We start from the raw sequence: 18,994 nt of genomic DNA, 5'->3' as shown, positions 1-18,994 counted from the left end.
TGACTCCTACAGGGAAATTTAGGATGTTTTTTTACATCCTTTCTCGTGGCATACGTCAAAATGCACACAAAGACTTTGTATTTGGCAACCGTAATACAAACTCATATACTGTAAGAGGTTATCTCAGAATCTAAATAAATGAAATGGCTTTTGCATGATTTGAAGTTCTTAAACATATGTTTCCAACATCACACAGGAGTTCAACCAATCAGGTTTGAGTTTGATCGCATCCTTTGTTTCTGTTCAGAGTCGGGCAGCGAGAGCGAGGAGGAAAGCAGCGAGGAGTCCGAAAAGACCTCCACTGATTCTGGACAGAGCTCCAGTGGATCCGAGAAGAGCTCCAGCGAGTCGGATTCAGACCAGAAGAAGAAGAAGACCAAGAAGAAGACCAAGAAGGCACCACAGAAGAAGAGCAAGCCCACTGCTGCTGACAGGTACAGTGACATCCCTCCTGTCTGTCACACTGTTAGCCGTGTCTCCAGATGTTTCCTGTTTCTTTCTCTTCTCTTTCTCGCTCAGCTAATTAGGCAGGTGTGTGTTTGTGAGAGAGTGCGGAGTCGCAGTCAACAACAAATGTGATCAGGGCTTTGCTGCTTCAATAAGCTCAAAGTCCCATCTGTTCACTACTTCAGCTCTTTTGATCATCTTCATGACAACCTACCTGCTGGCACCATACCCCCTCCTGTTCAGTTGGAATAAATGCTCCAGTGAAACCACAGACGCTTTATCCAGAGTGTTTGCCTTAAAAAAAATAAAACAAAGAACAAAGTTTGTTTTGTGTCTGGTGATGAAACAGAAGTTATGGAGTCAGATGTGATAGATTTGAAAAATGAAACACAAAAAATACAAGATGTGGTCCTTTAGAAATACTCATGATTTGATATTACTGACGATAAATCTCAAGCTAGTATAGTAATGTGTAGGTAGCTACACTTTTGAACTGTTGAACATGTATGACTAAAGTAGGAAAAAGTGCATTTAAATCTTATTGAACAACAAAACGCTTCAGAAAATGATGGGTAGATAGGAAGAGAGAGATGCATTTTATTGATCCCAAAGTGGGAAATGATGGTGTTCCTGCAGCAGGTTATCAGAGAAAACAGAGCAACAGAAGAATAATTACACGTTTAATGAACACGAGCAATAAGCAAAGATGAACATGCATCCAAAAATTCAGCTTAACATAAGAAATAAAGTCTCTTTCAAGTGTTTTTATTCAAGCAATTCAACATAAAATACAATTGTACGTATGTGAATGCATAGTGAGTATATATGAGGCGTGTGCTCATGGGTTACAATATGCTCATATATATTATGGAGGGCTGTGGCTGAAGGTCGAGGGTTCAATCCCCAGCTCCTGCAGCTACATGTCTTGACACTTAACCCTGGTCACTTTACATAGCAGCCTCTGCCATCACTGTGTTAATGGGTGTGAATGTGTAGGTGTTACATGCAGTGTAAAAGCTCAAGTCCATTTACTATTTACCACATCAAAAGAAATTAAAAACTCCTCCTCTAAACCGTAAATATGGGATGTAAACAAAAATACATAGCCCATTGTTTGTCACGACGTAATTATCTGTCGATGATAGTTAGGTTATCAGATCCTTCAGGTGAGATGCTCTGAGAGAGGTGACCATGACCGTTCAAAACTATGGTACTGTAAATACACCTTCTCTGTCCCTACTGTCTCTATCTCTCTGACATACACACACACACACACTCACACACACTGGAGGCTGGCAGAGCTGCTGGAATATCGTTAGTGTGAGTCCCATTAACAATCTAATCAAGGAGAATTTTCCTCCTGTAGCGTAACCCACATTTACATGGCTAATGGATAATGACTTTTGATTGGTCATTTAGCAGCCTGGTGTTACCAATGAATGAGATTTGAGTCATTACTACTGAATATGCTCACACACACACTCCTCTAACACACCGGCACATTTAGTTTCTTATGCACTCTACTTCATTGGCTCACGGACACACAAACACACACACACACAGAACGTACCTGATTTCTGTGTGTGACAGGCCGCCTGCTGACCCTGTTCTCTCCATTAGAGAGAATAATTAGAGCAACTCACCCCAGTGCTCAAACACACACAAACACGCACACACACATATACACACAGTAATTAGAGCAGCTCACCCCAGTGCTTCCACAACAAACACAGCATAATGCCCTCATTATGGCCCAGTCATTTCAGGCAGGGCCTAATCAGGCCCACAGTGATTTATATCACTTTTTCCTGTTCGCAGCAAATGAAATCTGTAGGCCAAATTAATACTGGCTTTTCATCATCGCCCAAGTTAAAAAGCCAGTTACCGTCACAATTCCCCTCATTAATTTAACAGCGTAAAATCCCAGGCAGGCGGAGTAAACACTCATTATCAGGACAAATTGAAGAGGGACAGAGCGAGTGGGAGAGAGAGGGGGAAAGATGGGAGAAATCTCTTTTTGACTGAATGCAACATTGAATTAATTTTCCAAAACAAAAACAGATTGATTGGTGTTGCTTTGACTCGGCCAAAGCCAGAGCTTTCATTTCAAATGAAAAATAAGAAACTGCTTCGTTCTCTTTGCCCGGTGGTTAGAGTAAAGGAGATTTATTTTTGGGGATTTTTTTTGCCTTTATTTAGAGATAGGACAGCTGGAAATCGGGGATGACATGCGGGAAAGTAGCCACAGGTCGTTCTCAAACCCTGGGACACCCCATGTTTGGAGGACTATAGCCTCCATACATGGGGCATGTGCACTGACAGCTACGCTGCCGCCGTCCTGGTTAAAGTAAAGAAATCAAGTTTATTTTCTTTAAGCTGGAACTACAACATAGAGCTGTGGACATGCAGCAGAAAAAGACAGCAGATGTGATTTCTCTCTTTGATCACCTGCATCACATGTGTCTGCAGGGTAGAGAGCTGGGTGCACATCGTCCACCTGTTTATCATAAAATACACTTGGGCTGCCGTACATACAGCTACAGTCTATTTATTGTGGTCTTCACTTTTAATCTGTTTCATAACCAAACTCCTCCGAGTGGCTTTAAAACAGACCATAAAGTAAATGTTCTTTACATTTGATGGATTCTGGGACTTGTATTGGAAGCTTTTCTCAAACAGGTTTTTTGTTTTTGTTGTTTTTTTTTTTGCATTGCAGTGACTCAGATGAAAACGGTAACGGACCTGTGGCCCAGGCCAGCAGCTCGTCAGCCGAAAGCTCGTCCGGCTCAGAGTCGGACTCTGAAGACGACTCGGACTCGGACTCAGTCGCACCGCAGAAGAAGAAGAGCGATGCCAAGTCCAAACCCAAGGTGACACTTTGATTAGATTCATTCCAGAAGTTTCATTTGCTGACTTGCTAAACTGTCTTTTGTACATTCTCTTTTTTGGGCTACAGTTTATCGATCTGTCAAAAGAGTTCTGGGAAGCTTTTGAACATTTCTATTGTTTTTAATGACGGTTTTGCGGATAACCATGACTAATAATGGAATAATTGGAAGAACTGCAAGTATACAAATCAGGTTTACCCAGAAAGATTTCTGATTGTGGAATATGATTTAGCTCCTCTGTTATCAACATGATTTCTTTGCTTTATGTCTCCTCACCATTTCCCTGTTACACTCATCTCTCTCTCTCTCTCCCTCCCTCTCTCTCTCTCTCTCTCTCTCTCTCTCTCTCTCTCCTCCTCTGCACTATGAAATTCTCATTTCATACAGTTTGTCATTTGGACATGGCCTATGAATTATGCATCTTTCTCTCTCCTGTCCTTCTTCTCTTGCTCGTGCAGTTTTCCGTTCACTAACACGGTTTCAGTCTCTATTACAAATGCCTGAAGATTTGATAAGATACGGCCTCTAACTTTATTGTTTGTTTTCACTCTCATTCCTCACTCCGTCCTGTTGTCTTGTGTTTTCTTTTCTTTTCTGTCTCCTTAGCCTGGAGGATGCAGAGTGGAATTTTATGGTTCTTTATGTGACACTTGTGGGGGTTGTGGTTGTTGAGGAAGGTGTGGAGGAAACGTGATAAAAGCGCTCTTATGTTTTATTGAGTCTGATGAAGTGTAAGCTAGGGGCTTGTGTTGTAATTTACACAAGTCAACACCTGACCAGCCCGACTCTGTAGCACACGGTGGCATGTATGACCCGACAGTATGCATGAATCGTCTTTGGATATTCTCCTAAAAGATCACATTTAAATGAAAAAACAGTTCTTGTAATGAATGTGTCGGTTCTTGAGAGACACTGTCGGCAAACTGAAATATTTCACCACTTTTTCCAGCAAACGGTTTCAAAAATTTTAGCTTGAGTTTCCGTTTTTCTGCCTGGTCTTCTTCTTCATGTGTCATCACATCACTGTGTTTGTTTGTCTTCTCAGGTGGAAGTGAAGTCAAAGAAGGAAGTTTCCTTATTGGATCTGGATGACTGTAAGTTTTCCCGTTCTCCAATAATTCACAACTTCTATCTCATCCATCTTACGTTCACAGCTCCCTTCAACTCTTTCATTCTGTTAAAGCTTCTCAGATTGAAAATTCTTCTCACATAAACCTGTTTCTATCATCATTACTCTCCAAAAAACCTCGGGTACCAAATGTATTCTACCTGCCAAACTCCAGACAGAGAAAGTTTACACATTCCTAGAAAAGAAAGTCTCGCAGCTAATGACTAAGATTTGTTTCTCTGGAGCTAAAAAAAAAACAAATAAAAGTAAACTAATCGTTTGTCAAGTGGCCAGGATTACAGCTCCAGGTGAGTGCCAGTTCTGTTTTGAGTCAGCTGGAAGCCTAAAAAAGGTAATTTATAACACATTTTCCCCGTGAACTATGTAGGGGAGAGAGGTAGGCACAGAGTGACATGTTTCAAATTCAGTCCTGGAACAGAAAAATGTGTCCAGTCTCTCCTTTGCTTTTATGGTCTCTCTTATTTGGAGGTAACTGAGAAAAACTGGGGGGAAACTGACCAACATTTCTTTTTTTTCAAAGATGTATTTTGGGCCTTTATTGTAGAGATAGTACAGTGGATAGAGAGAGTGGGGAATGACATGCAGGAAAGGAGCCACAGGTCAGAATTTGAACCCGGGTCGCTAGCTTGTAGGACCATAGCCTTTATACATGGGTGTTACGAGTTTGCACCAGCTACACACATCAATTCAACAAAAAGCTAGTCCTAACCTGAAGTGTGAAAGCTTAAACCCATTTTCTATTCTCCCCATGAAAACCAGTCCAGTGAGTAATTTACAAGACATAAAGATAAGGACGAGGAAGAAGAGCCTACCGTGCCAAAGTTTCTTTCTTTTTCCCCTTAAATCTCTCACTCTTGACGCAGTCACTCTGCTGCTGTGTGTTGTATGTTTTAAACCACAAATCTTGAGCTGATGAGCTTTCCAGCCATTATGTTCCCAACTCAGACCCCAACAGATATGCTGTATATGGGTTTGCCATTATCAGAGCTGTACCCGTTCAAGTTTTCTGATAGGCACTGTTTTTATTTTCCTTTGTATCAATGTATTTCATACAGAAAACAATGCTCAGGGATATTTAGGAATGATGCTGTAAGGTTTGTATGTTTTAGCAGAGAACGAGAATTAACATGATTTTGCGTCCCCTAATTGGGTTAATTTCAAAATGCAACAAACACAACAGATATCAATGCATGCTAAGAGTCCACACAGGCTTCAACAAGTACGAATACGTTTCTGATTTATTATCTTCTTTCAGTTTCTCCTGCACCCACAAACGCGCCAAAGTCTACAGTGGTCTCTTCGAGCCTGCTGTCTGACCTCGAGGGCCTCTCCCTCTCCAACGTCTCCTCCACCATGCAGGTGAGCTGTATACCTGTGTGTGTGTGTGTGTGTGTGTGTGTGTGTGTTTGCATTAGAAACACACACAGGAGGATGACATGTCCTCCGTCTGCGTGTGTTGGGAGTCGATTGTTCCTGTGTTGTCTGACACTGACAGAACAGCACGGCAGCGCGAGTGTGAGATGGTGAAATGAGCCTCTCTCCCTTGTGGAACATTTCTGCCTCAGACGCCAACTATTGACCTTTTCTGCCTTCTTATATTTATAGCCAGTCAGGACGATTCCACCGCTCCCCCATGTTTCCTGTACCTCTTATAGTCTGTCTCTCTCACCCGCGCTGTCTTTTGCTCTTCCACACCCTTGAACTCTATTTCTGTGTCTCATCTAGGAGTCCACTCGCTCTGCTTCTCTCTCTCTCTTATCTCCCTCCTCCTCTCTTGTCACCTTCCATCTCTCTCTGTCAGATGTTGTGTCCCTCGTGTCTCGGCGTTGTGTATATCTGATGGTTGACCTTTCAGAGTGTGACGGCTCCTTTCTCTCCTCGCTGTGTGAGCGGCTCTGTACGACTGTGGATGTTGTATCTCCTCCCCCCCTTAGGGATGAACATGTCCAGACCTCTCTTTGTGCTGTTGCTGTGTCTATTAGAGGCGGGTCTGTGATAACTCTGCTGCTTGAAGATGGACATTTTTCTGTTTCTGTTTTTTGGTGTGTTCATCATTCATACAGACTTTTGCATGCACCCTTATCATGGACTTCATGTCAATTTGATTGTGTCATGCTGTAAATAAATTACTCTTGATTAGTTTTGTTATGATACCAAAATTTCGACTTTGACAAGTTTATTACCACAATACTAGACATTGAAACGATACTTGTTCGAAACAGGATGTCCATGAGGGTTTGTCACATTTTGGAATTCACATTTTTAGTATCATCCTTAAGTGTAAAAATCAGAATCAGGTTATTGGCCAGGTATGCTCACACACTCAAGGAATTTGACTTTGGTGAACTGAGCTCTTTACGTACATTAAATATCAACAATAAACACAATATAAAGAAAGGCTAATATGTACAAGACTAAATAAGACAACAGTGCAAAGGATGCTGAAATAAACATGATGATAAAGTATACCATGTGTACAGATCACAGGGGATAAGCATCACCACTCACTCAAGGTGAATTCTCCTGATAATATCCTGCTGGGTTCTCACATCTCAGCTCACTTAGACCTCATGAGGAAAAAAATATATTAGGGGGCTGACAGGAGAAAGTCCGGAAAAAGTCAGAGTGAAAAATATGGCTGTTTGCGTTTACACATGCAGCTCACCCCGAATATTTTGCACACTTGCACATAACTTTATTTACAAGTTGCTTCTGAGAAAAAGGGTCGACATTCTTAAACGCCTTTTTGACCAATCACATTCAGGGGGGTGGCTCACCTTACTCTGTCCAAAAGGTGACAAAATCAATCAACTCTTGAGTTAAAGAGTTTCATTCAGGCGCATACATTAAGATAAAGAAGCCAAACAGGTAACCAGCCTCAGAACAGTCCACTTTCTGGTGTAGCTTGAAGCTTTGCAGCGGTTTACTCTATATTCTGAGTCTGCCCGGCAGTCCTGCCCGCCTGTCAGTCAGTATGATTGACAGCTGCTCTCAGGCCAGCGTTTATGCAGTCTTGTTAGTCGCTCTCTCCTCCTCCTCCTCCTCCTCCTCAGGTGAAGGCCGTGCGGTAATAGAGAATAGAAATGCAGATTAGAAACAGGGAACTTTTTGCACATCAACATCTGATTCAGAGTCAATTCTATGCATAAATACATGATGGGTATCGGGATTCATAGACAAGGGTAAATAACCTCACCTTTATTCACACACGCCCCCTCCCCCCCCCCCTCCCCTCTGCATGCACACACTTACACTTACATATCAGCTCACACACACACACTGGCCCCAGTGTCATTTCTATTTCTCAGCAATCTGCCCACAGAGGCAGCGAGTCTGTCTCAGCTGAGCGCTCGGGCCCTTTTAGAGAATTACTGCATGGTTATCAAAGGCATTTAGATTAACCCCGGTCACTGTCTTTGACCCACCTCCTCTCCTGTCTCCTCATCCTCCTCCTCACTTTCTGCATGCTACCGCTCTCTCTAATAACATTTTGACATTAGGATCTCTCACAAATGCCTCTTAAATCCCCCACCCCTCCCCCCCAAACCTCTCCCGACCGCTGTCCATGTGTGCGGCGGGGTTGGAGGAGGCTGATAACTTTTCATTCATAATTAGCAGCCAGCGAATGGGGCTGCATTGGGGGGAAATTGAACTGTCAGCGGCGGGGCGCAGGGCATTTGACCCCATCACGCCCGGAGGGGGCCATCATAATTTGTTCATTTGGTGTCCATCAGGCGGGCGCCAGCTCTGCCCCTCCTCCTTCCCCGTCTCCCTCCTCACCCCTCTGACCTCCCCAGTAGTGGGCGCTCCGGGTTCACGTCTAATTATGAATCAGCAGAAAGACCCCGAGCGCCACGAATATAGCAGCCCCCTGCCCCGCAAACCTCCCGCTGCCACTCAAACTGCAGAGATTGCCTCTTAAATAGGAATAAATGCCCACACAGAAAGAGCCAGTCAGAGCAGCGGCACAGGTACGTAGTGGACACTTTAGGAAATGTTTTTAATGCAGCTTGTTTGGGAATTTCATTTGTAACTAGTTTGTTTTTGGTGCCTGAGCAAACACAGGTTTAGATCTCTGAGGAGGCTTTCTCTTTCTGTTGAAGTCACATCATATGTGTATCCTTTTTCAAGGTTTCATGGGTTCAAGTCCCTAAAAATATTAATCATCACGGTGTTCCCATCATCTGCAATAAACTAAGACTCCCTTTTGTCACAATACTATAATTTAAACTCGGATATGATACTACTCAAAATCTAATATAAACCTGTTTCTTTATTTATTGTATTTTACATACTTTATTAATTCCTGAGGAGAAATTGTGTTTTTTTTAAACTGTGCATGTGTGTATTTCGAGAAACATGTCTCTCAATAACAAACAGGAACTTTGGACATGCATTAGTGGAGCGATGTCAGAGTGAGGGCTGCTGCAGAGGGAGCGCAACAGAGCTGTTCAGGGTTCGATGCCCTGCTAAAGGGCACATCAGCAGTACTCGGGAAGTGAGCTGGCACCTCTCCAGCTACCAACTTCTATGTTTTGATAGGCACCAGTATTTGATCCTCCGGTTCCCAACACAAGTCGCTACAGACTTTGCTACTGCCGCCTCGATATCACAGTTTCAAATAGAAGTCACAGTCACCCTCTGTAGGGGCTTTTCTTCTTTTTAATTAGAAGGAATTGCAGCCGACCTCCGGCCCAAAAACATTAACGATCTTTCTCTTTTAGCTTAATATGTAACTGAAGATCTGTAGATTTTATTAGCTTCGATACTTACGATAACCCTTACCCTAACCCAATACTTTCAATCATTCATCATTAACAGTATTTTAAATAGACAAGGAACTATTTTTGACATTGTTCCTCCATATAAAGTATATTCAACCTATGAGTCTCCTGCCCAGTGCAAAATATGTGTCACTGAAAAAAAAGGTCTTACTCATCAACAAGAAAATACAAAAGTGTATAAAACCTGATGTTCGCTGGCTTCCTGCGACACTTGGACATCAACTCCCAGTAAAACTAGCCTAAAGTCTCGTCTTTAATGATACTTCTGGCTTCCCCTCCCCCCACCTTCTCGTTGATGTCAGCTTTATCGCTGCAACATTTTCACTAAAAATCGATTTTCACAATTGTTTGTTGTTTCTATCAATTTTGAAACGTTCCTCTTGGCATTAGTCAAGAAATGTAAAGTGGTAAATGATTGGTTGTTGCAACAGTTGACAATTCAAGGCAAAGCTCCCGAGTCCTGTTAGGGACTTCTGGCTCATGTCGTGCGGGCCGTCACCCGAAATGAATGTTAGGGAAAACCCTGCTGTTGTTTCTTGTATTACAACTTATAAAAAGGACCCCCTGCAGTACTCCTAATCCCCCCTAGGGCTACTGGTATGCCTGTTTGAGACACACTGGGCAAGACAATTAATAAATTAATGAGAAAATAATCATCAATTTAACGGATAAAATGTTATTAAATGTTCATGCTTATACACACGAAGTGTTCGCAGTGTCATTAACGATGACTCACAAAGCTAGATGAAGGACAATACAGTTTCTGAATAACACTCCTTTGTTAATGCTAACGTCCTTAAATGAAAAAAAATTCTAAATTAATTATTTCCGAAAATCTAATTTACTGACAAATTGGCGTAAATGAAGTAACCTCTGTCTCCCCGTGTGTTTGAAAGACTTCTTGTACATTACAGTTTAAGAAGGCTGTAGTAACATTTGTTTAATTCAATTTGCAGTCAAGGTCTTTTTCACGTCCCCTCGATTAATTGTCATCCCCTGACTGAGGGGCCCAATTAGGCCCCTAAAGTCAAACACATGTCCCTTACCTTAATCCTCACACCTCCTGTCGAGCATAATGAAATCCTGCCCCTGCTGTCTGAAAAACACAAATGGATTTTCAATATACGCCCCATACATCTCTCCACTTTCTTCTAAATTGGCCGTCTTCTTTTCTGCACGCCGCACAAGGCTACCCGGCTCCTGTAAAGCCCCCCGTTTTTTTTTTTTTGAATATGTCAGCTGGATTTTCAGGTCATTTGCCAGAGAGGATGCTGGGAGCGTGGCGTCCGGGCTCTGAAGGTGACTGCTTGTCTGTGTCATCCATCACCGGAGCTTCCTTTAAGTTGATGCATAATAGAGCCTCTCAATCAACTTCCTCCCCTCATTGTCACCTCCCTCCTGCCCGTCCAGGGCGGAGAACGCGAGCCAAAGCACTGACAGAGAAGTCAAGGTTACATCCCTCTTCTTGTCTTATTTACACTTGAGGTGTTATGGGCTTGTGCTGCGTAACATGACAACAATGGATGGATGAGTGGCGGGGGCGCGTGTTGGGCAACTCGTGTCAGGCTTTTTACTGTCCGCTGTGTCAAATTGGTGATAATAAGCGTTTTGAAGCCCGTGTCCTGTCTCTGTTCCTCCCTCTCCAGGCGACAGACAGGACCTTGAAGCAGGATGTGTCTGTCAGAGAGGTAAATCAGCTGTTGTGATGGGGTGGCAAACATTATGGCCGAGCTTTATCGACACCGACTGCTCTGACACGTACCAAAAGTGGCCCGATAAATTTGCAGGCTGGATGGTGGCGTGACGGGCGCCTGTGACGGGCGCCTGTGAGGGGCGCCTGTGAGGGGCGCAGCGACAAATGTTTGTTTGACCTCCTTCACAGGCGCTCGGGTGGTCCAGGCACTAGAGAGACTGCTTGTTCTGTCAAGGGGACTGAGAAGATAGTGTTGTGATCAGACGCTTTATTCTGTGTCGTATTTGTCAGGTGATTCTTTATGGAATGTTTTTTTTATTGGTGCCGATATGACAGCCGGCTGTGACAAGCCCCCCAAACCCATTTACCTCCAAACAAGACGTTATCTTGGTCGAAATGTGCTCTCCCTGTTTTTACTTACAAAATGATCATATCATGATAGAAAATCAAGACTTAGGGCGCTGGTGGCACGGTGGTTAGTGCGTGCGCCACCATGTATGGAAGCTGTAGTCTTCCGAGCAGGCGGCTCAGGTTCAAATCAGACCTGTGGCTCCTTTCCTGCATGTCGTTCCCCACTCTCTCTCTCTCTCTCTCCCCCATTTCTGACTCTATCCACTGTCCTATCGCTCCATTAAAGGCACAAAAATAAATCTTTACCAACAAAAAAAAAGAAAATCAAGACTTTTTTTCCCCCCAACTTGTTCTTCCCTCAAAGGGGAGCTGCCAAACAAGAACGTAACCTTTAAGCATTTTCTAAAAATAGCGAAATGTCCTTATTGAGCTTTTATGTAAGTAAACATCTTATCAGGATTACAGATGAAGCCAGACTTTGATTTTCTCTATAAAAATAATAGTATTATAAGTTGTTTTTTGTAGCTTTTATTGGTAATTTCATGCTGACTCCTTTTAGATTCTTCCAAAGTAAGAAAGCTAATCTTTAACTTCATATGTCTATCAAACCTGTTGCTTTTTCCCATCTGGCTGCTTCGATACAGTGACAGTTGAGCCCTCCCACTCTCTACTGTAAACACGTTTGAACTCATCTGCAGCGCTCTTGTTGTTTGTCAAACTGATCCTTCATCCTTACATGCCACGAGACAAGTCAGAGACTCCCTCTAACGTTTTCCAGAACACGTCCAACATCAATAACACAATGTACACTGACACCACGAGACACCGTGGTGCCTTCACGTCTCCACCCTGTTTCTTCATATCAAACTAGCAGACATTACTAATTGGCTTAATTAGCTCCCTGGATCTGTTTTTCTTCCACTGGCTCTTGTTTTTTTTTTTTCATATACTGTTAACGATTCTTCTCTCTCCTCTTTGTCACTTTTTTTTTTTTTTTTTTTTAAGATTTATTTTGGGCTTTTCGTGTCTTTAATGCAGAGAGAGGACAGTGGATAGAGTCGGAAACCAGGGAGAGAGAGCGGGGAATGACATGCAGAAAGAGGCCACGGGTGGAAGCGAACCCGGGCCTACCGCTCGAGACGAGAGTCTCAATACATGAGACGCGCGCCCTAACCATTGTGCCACCAGCGCGCCCCTCTTTGTCACTTTTCAACCCCAGATTTTCCTCTTTTTTTTTTTTTTTTTGTTGTTGATGCAGTTAATACCTTTTTTTTCTGGATGAAGTACATGTGAGTGCCGCTCCCTCGTCCATGCACGAGAACGTTTAAGTGTTTTAGAAGGTGTAAGAAGGCTGTATCAATCCTCATGAGTAGTTGATGTTGTAAATCGTGACAGACGGACAGAATTTCACTTTTAAGAAGTCTGAAGAAAGACTCTTAGTTCTCTTTTTTTTATAGCTTTGTGTTGATAGATGCTGCAGAGATGTTCCTTTAGTATTATGTCTTTATGCTAATGCTCACATTTTTGACCGCTTCTTTATGGTCAAATGTTTTGGTGTATTGCCAACAAATACATTTTAATTTAAATGTCGTCGAATAACAAAAATAAGTGTGTGACAATTTCCACTTGACTCTTGGCCTATTGGCCTTTCTTAAATTTTATATTTGTAAAATTATTCAAATGAATGATTTTGTCTTTCAATTGAAAAGATGCCTGAATGCTGACGGAGATTTAAAGAGGAAACAATAAGTCTAAAGTGGTACAGAAAAGGTGGAAACTGGTGCTTAAGAATTCATTAGAATACTGGAAAATAAATATTTGGAGCCCCCACCCCCCACCTCCCTTACATGGTGCAACTTTTAATTATATTCATCTATATGATGGCATTTAACAACAGGTTTTTGTTAAAGACATATTTGCATATTTGTCAATTGTTTGCATACATCACTGATATATGCATACTGATAAAGAGAAGGACACAGTCCCCTGCAGTCTAAGCCTATAGCAGCATCACTAAAGACTGGTCCAAGTCGACTCTGAGCCAGCTATGACTAAAAGCTTTATCTTAACGTAATGTTTTAAGCCTCAGTCTCAAAAGTAGAGAGGGTGTCTGCCTCAGATAGACGATGCCCAGGCAGAGGGGCCTGATAGACGGGATCTACCTCCCGTACTAGTTTTAGACACTGACGTTAGGTAAGCCGGCTCTCGTTCTAACCCCTATAGAAGCTTTGGGTTAAAAATATGACTGAGAATTGTATTTTTCCAAACATGTTGGATCATAAAGTACTTGTTTTTCTGCATCTTTCTGAGCGAGGATGCAGCTGATTTCACATACAGCTTCCCCCCCTTTATTTCTCTCTTGAGAGCTTCCACCTGAAGTGAAAGACAGGAAGTCATCGAGGGTGAATGACATTCAACCGGGTCAGGACATGATCATTTTTAGGAGAAAAAAAACAAAAACCTTTCTTTTCCATATCTCTTAAAGCTAATACAATTTCCTGCCTGTGAAAAGGTAAAAGCTTCTTTTATAAGGCCTGCGAGTGGCAGGTTTGGCCCATGCAGGCACTTGTGTTTTCCATTCATTAGAGGTTGTTTTTATTCTGCCTGGTTCAGCTGAGCATCCAGCCCATTTCCCTCTAACTGGGCTTGATTGAGGACATGTCTTAAATGGGTTCCTCTTTACCCTACAGAGTTAATGAAAGGAGGGTTGGTAGGGGAGTTATCAGCCAAACCCCTTTGGTCCCACTCCACTCAGGAGTGCTGCATTCTTCCTGCTGATTGGTCACGGTGAATTGGATTTATATAGGTTTATGGAGATTCTTGTATTAATCTGTCCTCCCGTGTGGTTGCATTTGTGCTGTAATGTACGAGGCGTCCCTGGATGTCGCGTTGTTGCGGAGCGCTTTGTGCTTGCATGGACTGTTTCTCTCATCTTTCTTCTCCGCCTCTGCTCTCAGGCTTTTGTCTCCAGCAGAGCTTTGTCGCTCAATCCAGTCCATGCTGCGGGTTTATTTCTCTGATAATCAAAAAAGTTCATATGCACCGTTAAAAATCACATGTTTAGTATTCCTCTTGTCTTTATTTGTCCTTCTAGGTCACCACTCCGTCTTTCTGCCCCATGAAAACCTACGAGCTGCTTCACCATATGAGCGGAAAAGGCCTGTCAGCCAAGTACCATTTCCCCAGACAGCCCTGTTTGTACGAGCCCAGTATGGTGTCTGTACAGGTCATACTGACCAACGGCTCGGACCACTGCTTAGAGGAGATCCACATAGGAGACCGCAGCCCAGGGAGCCTCAGTATCCACTGCTTCAACACCATCGGTGAGTCAAATCCTCCACTGCAACTAAGCAGCAAGAAAATGTAGGGTTTGTTAAACGTACCTGCTTCACAGCTGAGTTTGAGTCAAATCTTATTGGTGGATACATTCATGGAATCAAGTATATCCAATACATCCCCTACATTTCTGACAAACATAAAGAGAAAACCATTAATTGTTTCTGGAAACGTCCATCAGGGAAACCCCTTTTGCAGCAGACCTTTTATTAGATTTTATTTTAAAGGGTAATTCTCCCGTTTGAAGCAGTACATAAGAAGCTCTGTCGTCAGATTCATATCACTAAATCATCAAGCATTTCTTCAAACTAACTTGGGAAAATGGTTTTCCTACGAAGACCTTATACCCCTCCCCAAGATTTAAGATGAGTTTTAGGCCTAGTCCACCTGAGGCAAGTATTTTTGTAAACTGAGGTTTTTCTTTAAAAAGCATCTTTTGGAAAAAACCTTCCAGGGTGAAGAGTTCCAGAAACACAGTTTAAAGGCTTTATATGCGATATTTTTTTGATCCAGCAGGTGTCGCCTTTGAGCACCAGCATGAAACCAAAACAACTCGCGCTGCATTGTTGTGTTAGCATGCTAATGCTAGCGATCTTTATTATGCTGGTATCTTCACACTGCATGTAAATTTACCTGAAATGAGCGTGATCTAGAAACACAGTTAAGCAGTGAGTACAGTATGTTATTCTTCTTTTCTCTAGTCCCTCAATTAAACAACTTTTATACGTGAGGGGAGGAGTCAGCCGGCTGTCCAGGCGATGTAAACAAAGTGAAGATAGGACTCTGAAAACTCTGAAAACATCACAGACAGTGGGACTCGGGTGTTAAACCCATTGTAGACAGTCATGACTCACAGAGTTATTTTCAGAGGATATTCTTGATTTATATTATATTTAAGTGTGAAAAATCACATTAAGCCTTTATGTGTATTTGAGTGAAAACTGTGTTTTGGGCTTGTAGCGTCCCACTGTGTGGAAGTTTTCTCCTCTGTTTGATGTCATTGTGCGACGCTGTCACTTTTGTTTACATGAGATTAGAGCGATAGCAGACGTAACCAAACTAGTGCTCCAAACCATGATGACGGGCAGAGGCGCCTGAATGGACGACTTTGTCAAATGAAATGGTCATTGCAGAGAAATGTCAAGGACATCGTTTCTGACTTGGCATGCTCAATTCTGCTGTTATCAAACGATGTTTTTTCTCTGTACAAATACCCCCAAAAATATAGTTAAATATGTAGTAACCTTCTGAGTTTTTATGCTGCTTCTTTTTCCAGTTCAACAAAGAAGTCGAGCAGATTTAGAGACAAGTTACAGAAACTGTTCCAACATGTCGACCTCTGCAATGTTGAACACATTTATTCCAATCTATGCAACAACACTTGTCTTTCACGATGGCTCTGTGGTATTCCTGCGGCTCTACCTTTTAATAGTATTGTTTTCTCTGACAGATATCAAATGATCATTATGTCTGAAACCTTTAAGCCTGCTTGCTATCAGTTCAGCCAACAGCCCTGTCCCCACTCCCCCAACATGAAAACAGCCAATACGACTTCAGCTTAATCCCTGTTCATTAGTATCGATCAGACAAACAAACATGCACCATCTCCATATTTCTTCCCCTATGATCGCTTCACTCAGTATAATACGAGACGGAGAGCACGGGGTTCTCTAGATTTTCTTTTGTCATGAACGCAAACACACACACATACATTCAGGGAGGCGGTGTGCGTTGGAGCATGTTAAAACTGTCAATTGCAGGGGATTGATTGGGCATTGAAGGAACTGAAGCAGCCAAACAGTGGGTAATTTGGATCGATTGAGCCCGGCCACTGTGAGTGGCTGGCTGCAGTCGGTTTGGAGAAGTTGCAGAGGATGAAAACAGACAAAGCTTTATGGACTTCTGTTTTTTTTTTTTTTTTGTTTATTTGTGTTCTTTAAGGGATAACGCTAAAAACTGTTTGTTACCAAACCAGAAGTGTTGCATGTTTACTCTACAAAGTGCATAAGATAATGTTATCGCTCATCTTCAGGAGAAATGTTAATAAACCTGCCATCTAGTAGTTTCTAAATGAAGTTTAAACATTTGGGATTTCCTTAAGCCTGGTAAACACTACACGATTTTTTGAATCTTAAACGATTTTGATAAAGTGAAAGACCCCACACATGACAACAATCCTGACCGATTAACAGTTCAGATCTCATAGTGTGGTGTGCAACGAGACGATCAACTCGGCACACCACACGCTAACCGATTAATTCACCGACACAACGTGTAATCTTGCGCAGTCAAACGCGATTTAAGAGTAAACAAACATGACGGCCAAGCTAAATGTGGCTAGCTGTTAGCTGGTACATCCATCACGGTAAACATTTTGGTGAACTGCCTTCCTTGTCAGTTGGATTGTGGTTTGTTTTACAGGACACGTTGTATATAACTCATGTTGTTGCCACAAATCAACAAGTTGGTCCTGAATTCATGACATCCAATTTAACTTGCTGTTGTTGCCATGGAAATGTCTGTTGTGCTTCCTGCTTCAGTCAGCTTGCTTCCCTATTGGCTATTGTTCCATTCCACGTGATAATTCACAGAGTCCGTGCTCGGCCGTCCTCGGTGTTCTCCCCACACGGCAGGATTTCCGATCGTAAATATTGAACATGTTTAATATTTACGGTTTCAAATCGGGGCGGCCCCCGATCGTCTTCCGAGCAGATCTGGGAGGTTAAAATCCCTCCTAACACACCTCACACCACAGGAGAATCTGGCAAGATGATCTTTGGAACATCAGATGGTCGGTCCTTTGCTGACTTTCGTTGGAAGGGGGGAATCGGGCCCAAAATCGGCCTGATTATCTCGTAGTGTGTACCCCGCTTTAGAGTTAGGGTTATTTCCCTATTTCTTTCTCGCTGAGAATTAGATGAGAGGGATAACATCTTACTCATTTCTGTGTTTAGTGTGTTATTGTCCTGAGTTTCTGCCTTTTCACTTTCTAAACATCTATTTTTAAAGGTGCTGTATAAATAAAAAATTATGACTATTATTATTGAAGAGACGAAGACGACGATAGAAGAGACTGAATAAGAAAGTGTAGATAAGGAAGCATCCTGTGAGGGGAGCTGTGAAGGCTGGATCAGTTGGAGAGTCCATGATGGCTCTGTTTCTGGATGTTTCCCTCTGGAGTCTCTTCTTCTCTTCTCCTGTCTGTGAAAGGAGTTATACTGTAAAACATCCTCACAGCTCCGTGGAGAGAGAAGCACAGGGCCGACAGGGCGAGCGCAGGGAGGATGTTTCTGTCTGTCTGTGCTCCTCTCATCCTTAACCCCCCCTCCCCTCCCCCTCCCCCCCCTCCTCCTCTCCACTTCAGCATTTTTTGACTTTACTTACCTCCCTGTCTTGCTCTCGTTTCTCCCGCTCTGTCTCCCTCCCTCACCCCGTCTCTCTTGATGCTGATGCCCTCTTTGACAAGCCTCTTGTTTTGGAAATATGCTAGTCCTTCATCTGTTTTTTTTTTTCTCTTTCCCCGAGGCTAGAGGTGTGTATGTGTGTGTGTGGGGGGGGGGTGAGATTGAAGGATAGATTTCTCACACACGGTGGCCTTGCTTTGCCAAGTAGAAAACACAAGTGGTGTGGATGCCTGTCTGTTCCACTCTGCTGCCCCCCCCCCCCCCCTCCCCCCCACCCCCTCGTATTTTCTCCCTTTGCTCCATCCTTCCTCACGCTGCACACTGTGCCCTTGTCACTCACTCTTCCTTTTTTTCCCTCCTCTCGTCTTTTTTTCCCTCCCCTCTCAGAGCGGCTGGAGCAAGAGGCCTCGGTGACGGTTTCCATGGGTATTGACTTCAGCGACTCGACGCAAGCAGCCAACTTCCAGTTATGGTAAGACAAGCTGACACCCACTCATGTCAAGTCAGTTTTTTTTTTCTTTTTTTTTGCTTGTACATCTTTTTCACCCTACTGTGTCTCCAGATTCCTCCTCACATCTACTTCTTCCTCGTCAGTTTATTTGCATCTTTCTTTCCCCTTATTTTTCTTCTTCGTTTGTTTCTTTGTTAATTCTCCTTTTCCTGCCCTGCTCTGTACCAGCGCTCTCCCAGGTGAGACATCAGCCAGGATTGATCCCTGGTTCACTCGGATAACAATTATTCCTCCAGTAATCAGCCCCGGCCCAAATCAGCCCGCTTGAATGCCATTGGCACCGCTGCTCAGCCGCTCAATACCCTGATCAGAAAATCTGTTCAGGATGGGGGGGGAATCAATCGGGCCTAAAATGCCATTCACAGAGCGCAGTTTCCAAGGCAATCGGAAGAGGAACATTTAATACACAAAGTGCACAAACACAAACATCAGCCACACAAATCCTTCAGAG

At 43.0% G+C, this 18,994-nt stretch overlaps 1 protein-coding gene across 2 annotated transcripts in view; it reads left to right on the top strand.

The window, feature by feature from the left end:
* ap3b1a (adaptor related protein complex 3 subunit beta 1a) overlaps positions 1-18,994 on the top strand; it is a 59,061-nt gene that overhangs the window by 27,944 nt on the left and 12,123 nt on the right. For both annotated transcript variants that reach the window (XM_065965511.1, XM_020654004.3), the window contains exons 19-24: positions 248-434; positions 3,164-3,317; positions 4,381-4,429; positions 5,720-5,823; positions 14,387-14,615; positions 18,420-18,504. In XM_065965511.1, coding sequence (XP_065821583.1) covers positions 248-434; positions 3,164-3,317; positions 4,381-4,429; positions 5,720-5,823; positions 14,387-14,615; positions 18,420-18,504 — 808 coding nt within the window. The remainder of the gene's footprint in view (positions 1-247; positions 435-3,163; positions 3,318-4,380; positions 4,430-5,719; positions 5,824-14,386; positions 14,616-18,419; positions 18,505-18,994) is intronic.

This window comes from Labrus bergylta, chromosome 17 (genome assembly GCF_963930695.1).
Source record: "Labrus bergylta chromosome 17, fLabBer1.1, whole genome shotgun sequence".
NCBI lineage: Eukaryota > Metazoa > Chordata > Actinopteri > Labriformes > Labridae > Labrus > Labrus bergylta.
This window is presented reverse-complemented; position numbering and strand designations above follow the sequence as displayed.